Source organism: Astatotilapia calliptera, chromosome 23 (genome assembly GCF_900246225.1).
Source record: "Astatotilapia calliptera chromosome 23, fAstCal1.2, whole genome shotgun sequence".
Taxonomy (NCBI): domain Eukaryota; kingdom Metazoa; phylum Chordata; class Actinopteri; order Cichliformes; family Cichlidae; genus Astatotilapia; species Astatotilapia calliptera.
Genome location: NC_039323.1, coordinates 31,980,934 through 31,998,269, shown reverse-complemented (window position 1 = coordinate 31,998,269; position 17,336 = coordinate 31,980,934). Strand labels below are relative to the sequence as shown.

At 38.2% G+C, this 17,336-nt stretch overlaps 1 protein-coding gene across 2 annotated transcripts; it reads left to right on the top strand.

Moving 5' to 3' along the window:
• The first annotated feature begins 1,976 nt into the window (after positions 1-1,976).
• Positions 1,977-17,001, top strand: LOC113016901 (carboxypeptidase O-like). 2 transcript variants are annotated; one of them, XM_026160068.1, is made up of 10 exons: positions 1,977-2,028; positions 2,340-2,463; positions 8,090-8,129; positions 9,816-9,917; positions 9,998-10,102; positions 10,610-10,726; positions 11,013-11,106; positions 14,627-14,829; positions 15,416-15,500; positions 15,591-17,001. In XM_026160068.1, exons 2-10 carry the CDS (start codon positions 2,396-2,398, stop codon positions 15,854-15,856), a joined length of 1,080 nt encoding a protein of 359 aa, XP_026015853.1. In that variant the 5' UTR covers positions 1,977-2,028; positions 2,340-2,395; the 3' UTR covers positions 15,857-17,001. The 2 variants fall into 2 exon arrangements, with proteins under 2 accessions (XP_026015853.1, XP_026015852.1); XM_026160067.1 differs by lacking the exon at positions 1,977-2,028 and having other exon boundaries at positions 2,200-2,463.
• Positions 17,002-17,336: the final 335 nt, after the last annotated feature.

Here is a 17,336-nt window from a genome sequence, read left to right as displayed (position 1 = left end):
GCTTTCTTGGCTGCTGCCTCAAAGCACATTGTGCACTGTCTATCTTGCGTGCTGCACAATATCGTTTATTATTTAGTATCTACTGATATCTACTGCTAGCTAGTTTATTGTGATGGTGCTGTTTTTTTTATTATGTTGCTCTTTGTTGTTTGCTTTTGTTGAGGTTGGTTCGCGAATGGACCGTCCCGCATCCTTATATTACCATGATGACGTCACAGTTAGATCTTTACTGGAAATGATAACAGTTCCCCACACTCAAAAAGTTCTCCTTATATGGACATCAACTGCTACTTTTAGAGAAAAACAAGTGTGTATTATATTGTGCATTTTGTGAAAGTATATCTATTAGAAAAACTGTCCTCAGACGACCCTCCTATTCTTACTAAGTGTGTGTGTGAACGTGCGTGTTTTACATAAGTGTGTGCATGTTGTTACAGGCCTGAGTACGTGCAGAACTGAATGTAGACAGCCCAGGGCCCAACAGGACCCACAAGTCCGAGCGGTTAACAGCCTAAGCAACTAGAAAGAATAATACAGAACAACAATAGACTGACTAAAGTACTGATAATCCGTGTGCATTAGTATTTGCTCAGAGTAACATAGATGTGATTCAAAGATTATTCTGTCAACTAATTCAACAATGGTAAATGATTAATCAATGATAATTCTGATTATAACTGTGATCATAAGAATACAAAATAAAATATCTCTTGCCCACACTTTCTCTTCTGTTTTTTTTCTCCATACAGGTGACCCAGGTGTTTTGTTTGTTTTTTTTGTTTTTTATTCTTTCTTCCCCCCCTTCTCACCGTCTCTTCTCCCCTTTGGTTTTCTTTCTCTCCCTCTCTTTCTTTCATTCTTTCTCCCTGTCCTATCCCCCAGTCATGTCTGTCTCGTTTGTAGCAACTGAAAATAAAATAAATTCATAATTATAATAAAGGTCAATCAAATGGACCAATATGGCAAGGCCATGATGATCCACTTGGTAAAATAAATCCGCTTGGCATCTTTCTTGGCCTTAAGACAACAATTCTGATGGCTAAAGATCCAAACGGGACACACAAAAAAAAAAAAAAAAAAAAAAAAAAAGGAAAAGAGATAGTAAAAACTTATATGTGATTACTCATGAAAGTGGCCACTTTCTCATTACTTTCATACATTGTTTTAGTAAGTATCCAAAACATACAAGTTTCATTATATAGTTTTTCACGGGATCTTACATCTGTTTCCACTCTTATATGCTTTTCATACAAGTTTCACATAAAGACAGATACAAACTTTATAAGATTTATATATATATTTTCCATATGGGGAAGCCATTTCCAGTGTGCTGCTAACTGTGAACTCTATGCGGTGCAAAGATGTGACGTCACAGCACAGAGTGCATTGAGAAGTAAATAACAATGGCGGTCTACTGGTAAATCGGTTTTATATAAAATGTGCTTAAAAGGAAAACATTTGGTGTATTTTAATACCACATATATGTTATTGAAGGCACAGTACATATTTTAGCGCAAATATGTGTTAATAGCCGGGGTTCCCTTTAAGTTCAACCTGCTGTTTCTGAGTCCTTACAAGAGTCCTTATGAGTCCTTCATATGGGCCCTCCCTCCTGCCTGCTGCGTAACCCAAAAACAGTAAATATAAAAATGTTAGCATCATCGGTGAAAGGCACAGTGGATAGGTAGGACTTCCACAGATATATGAACCTGCATGTTCTTGACAGACTGACCGCTGTCCAGTCCTGTTTGTGACTGGAAGAAAATCCCTGTTAACAGGGTAATGTGGTGTGATACTTACAGTTGTGTTTTTTAAAAGTTCATTGTGACATTTCTGAAAAGACCTTTGCTCTTTTTTTTATCAGCTTGCAGCGTCTTTGCTGATTCCAGCTTTTCCAACAGACAGACTCAACTTAAAATATAAACCAATCATTGTTCATTTGTGAGTAAAGGACAATCTAGTTAATTGGCCACTCTGTGTCCTTTTCTGGAGGTCCAGGAAGACTCTCTGCATCTCATTATTGCTTCTGTAAGAGGGCGAAGTGCATTCTATTCCATAATGTTTTGCACACATATTTCACATCATGTTTAATTTTTTTTCCGTGTTACGTCTGGAAAGCATGTGCATAAAGTATAAAACTGAGAAAGAATGTGACGGAGGCTGATGGCAGCAAAAAGTTTACACTGGAGTTAACAGTTTTTTTCGACTATGGTTTCATGCAGTTGATGATTTAAATGGATTACACATCCATAAAGGACTGTTAGTTCAGATCAATTATTAACAAGTGATAGTATGCTTACAGTGGTCTGTGTTGAAGGCAAATGTGCGTCTTTTTATAGGGCTTTCCTGCGACCAGTATAGCCGACTGTTACAAGGACTTTTTACTTTCACAAAGATGCTTATCTCTGTAAGGCTGAGCTTTGTGGTGCTGCTCTCAGCAGTGGGCACAGCAACAAAAGAGAGGTGAGTTTTTTTCATTAGATAAGTTTGATCATTTTTGTAAATAGATGAACTACCTTCAAAATATCAGTTACTGTACTTTCAGGTTTTTAGCAAAAAAAATAAAATAAAAAATCCCCACTCGCCCCTGTGGATGGTCAATCCTTCGAGCTTGAGGGTCCTGCGCAGTATCTTAGCATATATATATATATATATATATATATATATATATATATATATATATATATATATATATATATATATATATATATATATATATATATATATATGTAATCACTATGTAATCACTAAGGGCCTCTATACTACTTGTGCAAACTTTCAGGCCCAGAGCTCTTACAGGTACGAGCCCAGAATAAACGGGACAAGAGGGTCAATATCAGTCAGATATGTTAAAATTTATTATTTTAAAAGAACACAAAGGGTTTGCAAAAGGCCTAAAACATCAAAATGGGAAAGGTCACTAACGACCACAAGATAGTCTTATTGGTGCAACCTGCCAGCAATGCACCTATCACCTGAGGGCTTGCTCTACCCCGGTGGTCCCAGATGCTCGTTGCTTTAAAAGAAACAAATCCACCCCAAATAAATACGAGCCCAACAGAACACTTATCGCATATAATTACTTTGAATTATGTTTGGTTTCGTAATGTCTCAAATGTGGGTGACGTAGTCCTGTTCTCTTGCCAAGCTTTATCAATCCATGAAGTCCAATGACACTCAAACTGCAGAGATGTCTTAAAGACAAACACCTGAATGAACTCTTTCCTGAATTTTCTGCTTCTGAAATCAGATAAAACTGAGGTTATTGTACTCGACCCCAAAAATCTTAGAAACATTGTCTAACCACACTGAGTGGAATTACCATGAACTCCAGTAACACTGTGAGGAATCTTCTAGTGATCATTTATCGAGGATATATCATTCAATGCGCATAAACTGTATATAAAAATATGTAGGACCTGTTTTCTAGTGTTTATTTAAGGAGCTTGGAAAGATAAGCTACGGCTTCTTAAAATTTCTTGAAGACAATTGTGTGACCTATTGAGATCAACTGACGCAAGATGTGAGTGGGCTTTAAGGCGCCTGGGAAGGAATCTCAGAACTGGATTGTAGGTGACAGACAGTTGGTACTGTAAACTGTGTTTGTGCAATATCTCTACAATTGGAAGCATCCTGCCTCACGGTGATGCTGAAAAACTAGTTCATGCATGTATTACTTCTATAGGCTGGACTATTGTAACTCACTATTATTAGGTTGTTCGAAAACCTCCATGAAAAGCTTTCAATTGATCCAAAATGCTGCAGCAAGGGTAGCTGCGGATGACAGCTTTTTTTTTTTCAATTAATTCTAGGTTCTAGAATAATCTGAGTAATCAACAACAATATTTGGTATTAGAAGCTGTAACAGAAATCTGCCTTAGAGCTAATATTGATGACTTTACATAGTGCTCATCTATTTAATCTACAACTGTGAATCATTTATCACGTATAACATCCCAGAAATTTGAAATAGTCAAGTAAGTTTCTTAACATTAAAATTAAGAACAGTACCTAATGTAGAAATGTATGATATTTTAATGCCTTTAAAACTGTTAGAAATTGAGTATTGCAGCTTTGTAACTAAAAACTACAATATTGATAAAACAGCAGACTATAATGAGGTATCAGTGTTGGGAAGGTTACTTTTAAAATGTATTCCACTACAGATTACAGAATACATGCCCCAAAATATACCGTTACTCAGTGAGAGTAACATATTATGAATACTTTGGATTACTTAATATATTATCATGCTTTTTACAACTACATGAATGTGCTATTGCTGTGTGATTTATTACTGAAGGTTACTCGCCATACCGATACCAACTAGATTTTTAAATCTTAATATAAAATGAGTAACAGTAGGGTGGACATTAGGTGAGGCTGCACTTTTAGCAGCAATCTGGTATAGAAAACGAATCGTGCATATATAAAACAGGGACCTCTGGCTAATACGTCGGGTTCCTTGTCGGGCTGGTAGCTGAAAACTAGCTTTACTTTGTTGTCTGGGTCAAGTTTGCTAGCGAGAGACAGAGAGAGGTATGGCAGACTACCACCTTTTTAAATGGTAACTGTAACGGAATACAGTTACTCATATTTTGCATTTTAAATACGTAACGGCGGTACGTGTATAGACATGTATGTGCACGTTAGCATATGCTACTTCCGGTGCGGAAACTCCTGTGGGGAGCTTTGTTTCCGGTGTCCTATTCGCGCCTTGTTTACGGTCCAAAACAAGTTAATCAAATGAATGAATCAAGCAGCGATTTACATTTCTCTAGATGTCTTGGGCATTTACCCAATATATATGTAAATGATGTTCATCGACTTGTCGATATTTTTTCCCCCGCGCCTCAGGGCAAAAGAGAAAAGGGATTCAAATGTTATATTTCTCAGCGGTCCCTCATTTATCGCAGGTTTTATGTTCTAAAAATAACCTGCGATAGGTGAAATCAACTAGCCAATTTTATTTTTTGACGGTGCAAAACGTTTTGTGGACATCGTGGACATACAGTACACTGCTAGCGATCTATGCAGCGATTCTGTACTGTACAGGAGAGAAGTCACGGAGGAGATCGTCTGCAGCGATCAGGACGCAGGACACAATGTGACGTAAAAAAAAAAAGCATGCAAACTTGCACTAAAAAAATCTGTGAAACAGCGAGGTGAAAGGTGAACCGCGTTATAGCGAGGGACCACAGTAATTTTGAAGGTAAGTCACAACATACCCTTCGTACATACTAATGTATAGAAACCCTTACCAGCAATCGTTCATTTTGTGTGTGGCTTTTTTTCACGGTTTGTTGACATGCTGTGTAGGTGTGTACTTGACTAGCTGATATCGACATAAGGGGGAAACATCTGGTTTGACTATTCTTCACCTGTAGTTTGAATGCTGAACATTTGCCTGTTTAAATCATAAGACCAGTCACTATACAGAGATGTGCAACGCGTTACAGTAACTATGTTATTATTGTGGTAATGAGCTAACTATAATGGCATAATAACTAGTTATTATGCCAGAATCAGGAACGTGTTAATTGTTACTGGGGTTTAGATAGGGTCGTTATTCGTTACTGCGTGTGGTGGCTATCGCGGAGCTTCCACAGATTCAGTAACATTAGCAAGTGGTGGAAGCCAGCAGGTGGATGAGAGAAAGGGGAGGCAGGAGGAGAGACCTGGAGCGGCCGTCGGTGCGAGTGTCAGGTGAACTGAACTTCAGGCAAGAAGTTATGACCTGCAGTCTATCTGGGTCAGATATAAACCAAGTTTAGGTGTAGTTTATTTTAGTTCGTACTGAGGGAGTTTCTAAACAGCTGGGTGGGTGCTATGATGTTACTGATGTTGAACTTTATTTGTTCATAAGGTTAATTATTAGAGTTGCCAACCATCCCAAACGGAATTGTCTCATATTCAGAGAAAATATTACGCATTTTGTAATGAGGTGAAAAGGAACACAGTTTGTCCCGGACTTCAGCTACAATGAAAAAGGCACAAAGCTGGAGTTATTCTGTGTTTACGCTGCACAGCTGCCTCTTCTTCTCTCATTCTCTCCCCCTCCCTCTCCTGTATCTACTTCAATCATGAAACTGATCAATGATCAGCTGATCGGCTTTTCTCTCTTGTTTGTTTATCGCCCACTTTGCGCCAGAAAGACGAAACCAGCGGAGGTCGCGGTAAACAACAGCAGCGTGTTTAAGGTTGATCAGCTGTTGTTAGAATTTATTTAATATTACTTTCTAAGATCAGCTGATGTTTGCTGGAGCCACAGCTGTAAACCTGATGGTCATGATATGGTTTGGTTATGTGATGAGAGGGAAACATGAAGATGAAACCAGGAGATGTCCTTAAAGAATCATCAGAGCTGAACAGGTGATGGAGAAACAGGTTTACCTTTTAGGTGACATGAATGAGTTGAAGGGAAGTTATGAACTGTTTCTGAGAGACAAATAATACCAGGATCCTTTTTCTATGTAGCTGACAGCTGGTAACTGTGCAGGGGCGGGTCTAGCAAAGTGTTGCCAGGTGGGCCAGGTAGGGCATTAACAGGGAAAGGGGGGCACAAGGAAATACTTTTCTTTCTTATTCTCATTTAAAATATCTAGCTTTTAAAAAATTATTATCTGAATCTTACAACAAACGATTGATAGATTGATACATATATACCATCAAAACAGTGTACATCACTGTCACAACAGCATTTGTTTTCATTTAAAGGCTTTATGATTACAATAATAATTACAATTGAAAAGCACCACGACTGCAGTTTTTGTGTTGGATGTAAAAAGCGCACATGACGCTGTGACGTAGGCTAGAATCATGGTGGCGGTCAACAACGGTCCAGGCGTGGGATTTCTCTCGTGGAAATATGCACATTATTTTTTTCCTTTCTATTGGTAGGTGGCACAGTGCACTTGTGGCAAGTAAGCAAGCTAGAAGACTGGCAATCTCGCTGGGTAATCCAATTATGGAAGCAACACACTAACAAGAGAATTCTGAGTAAAAATTAACTTACCCAACACTGGGTATCGTTTAGGTTTTATCCAATACCAGTGCCAAACTGGTACTTTTGAAACGGTGCCGGTGCTTAAACGGTGCTCGAACCGGTGCTTAAAGAATCAAGAACACAAACTTTGTCCAAAAACCTCTCATGTTTAGCTATTTTTTTGTAAAAAGATAACAATGTTAGCCTTTTCTGCAGCTATGGGGCATATATGGTATCACTCTTGGCTGGAAACAGTGCTTAAACAATGGAAAAAACACAAACTTTGTCCAAAAACCTCTCATGTTTAGATGTTTTCCACTTTTTCTTTGGTCATTTTAGCCTTTTTGGCCAGGGTGAAGGGAGTATCTGCCATCAAACAAGAAGACAGCCGCATGTAACTATGGCGGTGTTTGCTAGTTCACCTTACATGCATTAATTTAATAACGTGGTTAGCCTACTGTACTCGTAAATTAAACACGAACAACATTAAGCTACTCGCCCAGAGAAGAACGGCTACTGCTGCCATCATCATCCGTCATCATTTCTGCTACACTGGCAGGGCTAGGGGCCAGGACTCTACTCTTCGGGTCTTGGGGGATGTTGCTAACTCCGGGTCCAATAACAGGCACCACACCCGCAGTAGATGTGCTCGATGTGAGGTCTCGCAGCAAGCTATCAAATACGGTGCATTTCTCAGCATTTAAAAAATGCTATGCGTCGCCAGGTTCGTCGTCAGATTCGAGGAGTTACCTCCTTTGCACAGTATCACCTTAAAGCACTTGTTGCAGGCTGCTGAGTTTGCATCTTTTGCTGTGAAGTACAGCCAGACTTTTGACCACTTCGCCTTGGGCATTTTTAATCTGTAGATCTGCTCTAAAAGAACGTACGTACCTGGGCCCGCCTACTATCCTTGCAAAGGTAAAATGATTGGCTAGAATCCAAACATTCCGAAATAAAGCACCGAAATGTGCGTTGCTTTTTGGTCTGGTTACTACCGTTTATGTCAGAGCCGGTACCATCATGGCACCGGATACCGGTACCTATCCCTAGGTATGATCCACTTCCACTGCTTCTCATGTTTCTCTTGTTTTTTATGTGCAACAGAGTGCAGTACGACCACTATAAATACCACCCTTTGACAGAGGTGAGGTGGCTGTTACACACACACACATACACACACACACACACACATATATATATATATATATATATATATATATATATATATATATATATATATATATATATATATATATATATATATAAAATATCATTTTATTTCTATATACATATATATTGCAATAAAAGTCTGAATATATTGAATGAAACCCGAATATATTGAATATAAGCTAACTACAGAGGCTCTGGTGCCACGCTGTGTTTTAGATGTGTATTATAGCATGTTATGTGCCCCCCCCCCCCATATGTAAACAGGTAAGGAGCGTTCAAATAACAATAATAATAATAATAACAAGAATAGTAATAACAACGATCACTGTTGTACTACTGGTGATGAAACTTAGTCAATAAATCAGTATATTCTTCATCAGACCAGATGTACAGATTGATTCCCAGTACCTATAACTAACTAAAGGTACTGAAAATATTGACTGCAATACACAGACCCCATGAATTCTCTTAACTTTGGCCAGACCTAGCCTGCTCAACGGCTCAACGGCTGGACCCTCCTTTACATTCTTATTTTTTAGTTCTTATTTTTGCATGTTTAGCACTTCCCTCAGTAAGGTAAACAAAAGGTTCAGTACATTCGGTCTTCCATGATTAAACAGCACCTAAATTTTGTCGTCTGCAGTACCATACTGTACCCTGTTACTCATATTAGCTTGTACATTACAAGCATTTCTATAGATTTATGTCTTCTTTACATAGGAATACTGATTCCCTGCTAACTTATTCACAGAGCTACTTGCAGCAACATCGCATGCTATAATATTACACATCTAAAACACAAGATGGCGCCAGAGCCTTTGCAACGTCAGTTTTCATTCAATAAATCCAGACTTTCATTCAATATATTCAAGATTATAATAACTTCCTAAATGGCATATACAAACACAAACAGGCTTCCGTGTGTTCTCCAGGCTTCACCAAAGACATTTAAAGCTCTTCTTTGGATGTTGGTTGTCTTTTATTCCATCAAGATGATTCCACACTGCTTATATAAGTTTCAATTTCAGGGTCTGCGGACACTAGTCCATGACTGATAGTGTTCTATTGTGTATTTGTCTATCCAGGTATGCTTGACTGCATTGGCACTGTGTTCGGAATTATTTGGGGGCTGAAAAATAAATTTTCTGATGGTACTTTTCTGCATTTAGATATTCATTCAAATCTGACAAGATCACCAATAACACTGGCTGAAATACAACTCCAAACCACAACAGAGGCTCCTTCACATTTTTCAGACAGTCCAGGACTGTTGTATCTCTCTCTTGACCTACTCTGTATAGATTGATGACTATTTGGCTTCAGCATTCCATAAGTTTAGTTTAAAACTGGTTCTTTGCTAATTTGTTTATTCTAGAGATGCAACACTGGTTTACCCTTTGAGTTAGGCGTCTTGTTATACTTGAATAATTTATAGTGGCTTAGACTGAAAATGAGTAAAAAAAGAAACCATTGTCCAAATGAAACTTTGAAAAACCTTTGGAAAGTCTGCAGAACTATTAGTCAAGATCACTCCAAAAGTTTCAAATAAACTCTTGAATCAAAATGTATGTATGATGGATGTGCAAATTCATGGATAAATAACCAGTGAAAATTTAGTAGAGTTTTGATATGCTGCCAATGTTGGTACTACACTTTGCAGATCACTAGCTGGATGGAACAGATGGTAAAGGATCACCCTGATGTTGTAACCGTGGTGAAATATGGAAAGACCTATGAAAGCAGGGATATTAGCTTGCTCAAGGTAAACAAAGTTTCAGATCACAAGCTGTCATATGCCAAACGGATACTGATGCACACGGATGTTTGATATTTGTTCTCCAGATTGGCCTGAATACTGGAAAGGAAAAGAAAGCTATCTGGATGGACTGTGGAATACATGCCAGAGAATGGATCGCTCCAGCCTTCTGCCAGTACTTTGTTAGAGAGGTAAGAGAGCTGCTGTCAATATACCTCCACCAGGACTCGTGAGACCCTTCTAGGGGTAAAGTTAATGCTAGGGGATTTTGTTAGCCACTTTTATTCTAGAAACAAGAAAATTTCATTTCAAATAATGTCTTATACATTTTGGTATTACAGGTTTTCCAAACAGGCCAAGCTTCTTTCTACTTTTAAATGTTCTTTGAAATATTTGAAAATTTTTTTTACATATGAACATATGAACTTATAGTTTGGTCGCCAATGTGGATGTGGTGGACGTTATAGAGTTAAACAAAATAAAACACACACACACACACACACACACACAAAAAGAGAGATGGAAAAGAAAGAGGAAAAAAGAGATTTACAACAAATCTCGTTATTCCATTTGTTGTCCTGATTGTTTTCTGTTGTGAGGAGAAAACATCCTGTCTGACAAAATGAATCTAATTTAATAACTAAATGTCCTCCAGTGTGTCAGCCTGCCCCTGATGTGTGTTCGTCTGTTCCAAACAGATTCTGCAGACATACAAAACAGATGCCAAAATGGAACAGATGATGAAGAACGTGGACTTCTACGTCACTCCAGTGCTCAATATAGACGGCTACATCTACACGTGGGAAAATAAGACAGTCAGTCCTCGTATTTGATAGATATATTAAATTAAATATTAAATAGATAGATATTTATCCAATTACATTTCTAGGGTTGTGCACTCAGGATCTCAAACCACAGATGAACAGGCTATAATAGGATGATTATTGCTCAAAAACCTTCAAGTACAAAATAATTGAATGTTTTACAGTAAGACACATGGAATAATAATGAACAGCATCAATCACAGGAAGCATTTAATATCTACAAAAATGTTGTGCTGCCATTCTATTTATGACTGACTGAACATTTTGCTCCACTCAGACTCGACTGTGGAGGAAGAACAGGTCACCAGGTCCTGAGGACTGCAGCTGCTATGGCACCGATCTCAACCGCAACTTTGATGCCAACTGGGGAAGTGAGTGATGTAGCTGTTCTTACTTTGACTGGACCATTGAAACATCTTGATTCTTTTCTTTTTCAGCTATTTTTACTAATTTGCCGATATGTTTGGAATCACTGTCCTGTTGCATGACCCAATCTCATTCAAACTTTAGCTTTCAGATAGAGGTCTCATTTTCACTGTAGAATACTTTGGTATACAGGCGTGTATGGCTGACTCAACTCAAACCATCACCTCCCTGACCATGTAGTGAATTAGCTAAGATGACTACTTCTGGGAATATGGCAACACTTATGAATGTTTTCCACTTGAATAACCTTTCTCATTGTGTAATGGTGGATTTTAAATTATGTGGAAATGGCATTAAAGACCTGAGTAACACTCTGGGCAACTTTGGGCTGACTCAGCATGTAACAGAGGCCACACATAATAGAGGACACACTCTTGACCTACTGATCTCCAAAGGCCTGAGCATTTCAAAGGTTACTGTGTCTGATGTGGGCCTGTCTGATCATTACTGTGTTTTCTTTGAAAGTAAAATCTCAGCCCACACAAATATATCAACAACAGTGATCACAAAACAGTGTATAACTGAACACAGTAGTGAAATTTTTAACCAGGTCTTCCCATTAACACCTGACCTGTCCAGAGGGTCAGTCAATGAGCTCGTCAATAGCTTCAATGCTAACATGTTAAATGTAATGGACACTATTGCTCCCATTATGGTGAAGGTTATCTCTGGAAGGAAAAAGTCTCCATGGAGAAACTCCACACTAGTGAAAAATGAAAAAAAGAGAGTGTAGGAAAGCTGAGCGCAGATGGAGAAAAACAAACCTCCAGGTTCATTATGACATTTATAAAGAGAAACTTCACAATTATAATTTACAACTGAGGAGTGCAAGGAGGTCCTACTTCTCTGACATCATCACTAAAAACAGCCATAATGCTCGGGTCTTATTTTCTACAGTTGACAGGCTAACAAACCCTCCTGTGCCAGTGGCAGCTGAACTTCATTCAACCATGGCCTGCAATGACTTTGCCAAATTCTTCACAGACAAAATCCAAAAGATTAGACAAGCAATTGGTACATCAACAGCAGATTCAGGATATGTACTGTGTCCACCGAAAAACTGTTTAAACACCATGAAACAGTTTCACCCTATTAACAGCAAAGACCTGGAGGACATCTTAGGTAAACTGAACTCCTCCTCCTGCTGTTTAGATGTCCTGCCAACAAGTTTTTTCAAAAAGGTCTCAAAGACTTTAGAGTCAGACCTGTTACAGATCGTCAACTTTTCTTTATTATCAGGTGTGTTTCCAGAATCACTAAAAACTGCTGTAATCAAACCTATACTGAAAAAGGACAATCTTGACAAGACACAAATGAAAAACTACAGGCCGATCTCAAATCTCCCATTTTTAAGTAAGATCATTGAAAAAGCAGTTTCTCAACAGCTCAATTACTTCTTAAAACAGAATAATTGCTACGATGCCTTCCAGTCAGGTTTTAGACAGAACCACAGCACTGAAACCGCTCTGACCAAAGTGTTTAATGACATTTGTCTGAATACAGACAGTGGAAAAATGTCAGTCTTAGTTTTACTGGATCTCAGTGCAGCATTTGATACAGTTGACCACAACATATTACTCAAACGACTGGAGAACTGGACAGGTCTTTCAGGAACTGTACTAAACTGGTTCAAAACATACTTAGAAAACAGGAAATACTTTGTATCAATAGGTAACTTCACATCTGAGCAGACAAGTATCACATGTGGAGTTCCCCAAGGTTCCATCTTGGGACCCCTTCTGTTTAACATTTACATGCTCCCACTGGCACAGATTATAAAGAACAACAAAATAAACTATTACAGCTATGCAGATGACACACAAATATATATCACAATGTCACCAGGAGACCAAGGCCCTGTACAGGCTCCTGGTAAATGCATTGAGGAAATCAATGACTGGTTGTGCCACAATTTTCTCCAGCTAAACAAAAACAAAACTGAGGTAATAGTCTTTGGCGCCAAAGAAAAACGATTACAGGTCACCAGAGAACTTCAATCTATACATCTAAAAACCACAAACCAGGCGAGAAATTTGGGTGTTGTGATGGATGCAGACCTAAACTTAGAAAAACACATTAAGACAATAACAAAATCAGCTTACTATCACCTCAAGAATATTTCAAGGATAAAAGATCTGATGTCTCAACAGGACCTGGAAAAACTAGTCCATGCATTCATCTTTTGTAGGCTTGATTACTGTAACAGCATCTTTACAGGTCTACCTAAAAAATTAGTCAGACAACTACAGCTCATTCAGAACTCTGCTGCTCGAGTCCTCACTAAGACCAAAAAAGTGGACCACATCAGTCCAGCTCTGAGGTCTTTACACTGGCTGCCTGTCCGTCAGAGGATAGACTTTAAAGTTCTGATGCTGGTCTATAAAGCTCTGAATGGTTTAGGACCAAAATACATCAATGACCTCCTAACCCAGTATGAACCATCCAGATCCCTCAGGTCATCTGGATCCGGTCTTTTATCAGTTCCCAGAGTCAGAACCAGACACGGAGAAGCTGCATTCAGCTTTTATGCTCCTTATATCTGGAACAAACTCCCAGAAAGCCTCAGATCAGCTGAAACACTCAGTTTATTTAAATCCAGGTTGAAGACTCACCTATTCTCAGCTGCATTTGAATAAAGCACCAAATCCACACTTTTAAGCTTAAATTTCAAAACTCACATTTAACTACTGATTTTATCTACTGTTCTGATTTTATCTGTTTTGATTTTATATACTGTTTTGTTTGTTTGTTTGTTAATTAGTTAGTTAGTTTATTTGCTCGTTTTAATCAATTTTAAATCATGCTTTTTATTTGTTTTTTGTTTCTAATGTCTCTGTAAAGCACTTTGAATCACCTTGTTGTTGAATTGTGCTATACAAATAAACTTGCCTTGCCTTGCCTTATAACTTTTCTCAATAGATAGGAACAATTACTTCTCTAAGCTTATATCTTAGCATTTTGTTAACACACACATGAATGCTCCAGAAAACTTCCAAAACCTCTGCTTCTTTAGAGGTGCTTGCACTTGCTGATGATCAGTGTGAATTTGAATAGCAGGACCTTGGTGCTAGTTACCCTTCTAATTCCACAGAAGCAGTAAGGCATGCTTCTTCTTTTACACACTGCTTCTGCATTTTGGCTTATTTCTCATAAAATAAATAAAACGAATGTGTTGTGTATTGCTGTTCATCCGAGGTAGGTGAGACACTGTTTAACTACTTGTCTCTTTAAAAAAAAGGAGGTGGAAAAAGCCAATATGGTTTTTAATGTTCTGGACATTTTAATACAGGAGTCACACATGAAGCAGCCTTTAGTGGCTATTAGAGGAACTGCAGCTTTTGGCCAAATTTTACAACCTAACAGGTCACACTATGTAAAAAGGTTAACCTTTGTTAAAAGAATTTGAAAACAGAGGTATTATTGTTATATGTCTTTCATATCATCCTCCTTGGCCTCTATTCACAGCTATTGGGGTTTCATTTAACTGCTGCTCAAAATTCTACCCTGGAAGCAAAGCTATGTCTGAGCTCGAGACCAGGGCTGTAACTGACTTTGTAAGAAGCCGAAAGGACAGCTTCCTGTGTTTCCTCAACATCCACTCCTATGGCCAGATGCTCCTGATTCCCTACGGACACCCCAACTACACCGCTCCCAACTATGATGAACTGGTATTTATGCCAACAAATGCAATAATGCTTTTTAAAAAAAAAATTAACATACACACACATATGCATCTTTATAGCCTGACAATGACTAATCGTGCATGCATTTATATTAAAAAGGCAAACAGCCAGCAGAATGAGTAATTATTGTTAATTCATCTAGTAAAAGAGTAATAGATAAAAGTGGAGTGGCAAACAGGTAAATGGACGTTCAATAATGACGATAACAAGATTCCACACAGAGTTTAAAGTTTAAGTTTAGAGTTTAAAATATACATAAGGCCTAGTGTAATCATGTTTGAGTGTGCATGTGGACCAAAACACAGCAGGATGAAAACATAACCAGTGCCTTTAATAAGTATGTACAGAGCAGTCCAGAAATTCCAAAAAGCTAATCAGCTTTTTGGAATTTTTTGGAAGATGGAAAACTACTAAGACAACGGGATACTCAAGGAACTGATAACATTTAAATCTGTATTTATTGCCTACTGAAATCTCCATATCACCACTAAATTTTTCATACAGAACAAGAACAAGGTTGTCTGGATCCATATTTTATTGACTGTATGACAAGTTCTTTGTGATTCCTCAGATGATGGTTGGTCAGGGAGCAACAGAAGCAATGTGGAAGGTTCACCGAACAAACTACACTGTAGGAACCCCGCCCGATGTATTATGTGGGTTTATATATCAATTGCTAGCCAGTTAAATTTATTGCCAGTATCTCTGTTTTTAAAAAAATATAACTGCTGCTTTTCTTTCTCCAGACCCCATAACTGGTTCAGCCACTGACTGGGCTCGGATGCAGGGGATCCCTTTAACTTACATCTTTGAGCTGAGAGACAATGGGACATACAGGTTTGAGCTTCCTGAGGATCAGATCCAGCCTACATGCGAGGAGGCCTACAGAGGAGTTTTGTACATCATCACCTACGCCCACGACAAGACGTTTAACGGTGCTGTAGCCAACACTGCTGTGACCCTTTCCGGCATACTGTTAGCAGCAGGTGTCACTGGAGCCACCCTGAGATGAGAGCTGTTTGATTTCAGTCATTCTGCAATTTGTGGCACTTATATTTAGTTCTTCAAGTAATTTTTCAGAAATAGAGTTTTAAAGTTTCATTGCTTTCTAAAAAAGTGCAGTTGATGTACAACTCTTTGTACTCAAAAATTCTAATCCATGAAGTGTACTTGCAGAGCATCTCCTCAGCCACTGTACTTTTTCACATAGTTTAAAGAAAATGATTAGAAGTTATAGCAGTTTTAATTAGTTGCCAATACTTGGTGTGTTGAAATATTCCCAAGACTATCAGGACTTTTTTTTGTGTCCATCTAAGTCTTTTGAATGCCTTATATAAAAAGAATGTAAAACAAAATAAAACTACATAAAACTTATTTAACAACATTGATATTTACATGATATTTTCAGACAAAGGAGGGACATTTGAGACAACAACAGTTTTAAAACAGTGTGCCTGTAATTATTCTTGATGATGGATATTGTTTTATAAAATGACATATAGAAGATATACAATTAATCTACGTATATTAAGAGGCTCCAAGCTCTTTCTGTCTCCTTCATGCATGTATCATATGTTCTGTTCATTGAGGGACTAAGTCTAAAGGAATGCACAAATGATTAAAATAGACATTCTGTACTGAAAACAGATTTCAGGAGTGATGCAAGGGACAGATAACATAACCGTCAGCACAGTGACTGCAGATTTTTGTGTTTTCTTTTACATAAATACATTTTCTAACACGAAGTAAACAAAAGATAAATGAAGCATTCAAGTGAGTCAAAACTCTGCATAAAGTTTCCAGGGTGAGCATCCCTCTGGTCCCCACTTAATGCCCAACCTCCTAATGTGCAAACAAAACCTTCACCCATGGCTGAAGACAGTTACTAATTAATACGAATCTACAGCTACACTGTAAAAGCTAATTTGGCTTTATTTGAAATGTTCTCCCATTTTTGAGTTGATGAAACTGATTGTTGCTAAATAACTGAAGCTACTTTGTAGAGTAAACAAGGCCCACTTTAATGTGTGACTTCAGAGAATGTATTTGTACTGTGTGCATCGACTGCACTGTAGCGTTTCAGCTTTTTAAATGCATTTCCCTTCAACTTCCTATAGTGTGGAATTAAAGATTAAATATCATAGTTTATTCACTGAACAACAGAGTTTTTGCTCAAAATGTGTCATGTTTGATGTAAGCTGGTGGACTCAAAATGCACGACGATCATTCTGCTTGGAGCTTCAGTCACTGCTATCTCCATTAGCGATCATCCTCTTTTTGACTAAACCCTTTTTGACTAAACCCTTAGCTGGGCCTTTGTTTCTGATCAAAGACAAGACAACTCTCTCACGAGGTCTGGTTTCCTGCGCAGAAAGGAACAGAAGGTAAGTTAGAATCAGAGCCAAAGCATACAAACATGCAAACACCAAGCACCAATCAGCACCAATCCCACTAACAGTTTCCAGTTTAACAATCAGTCATCAACTGGCTGT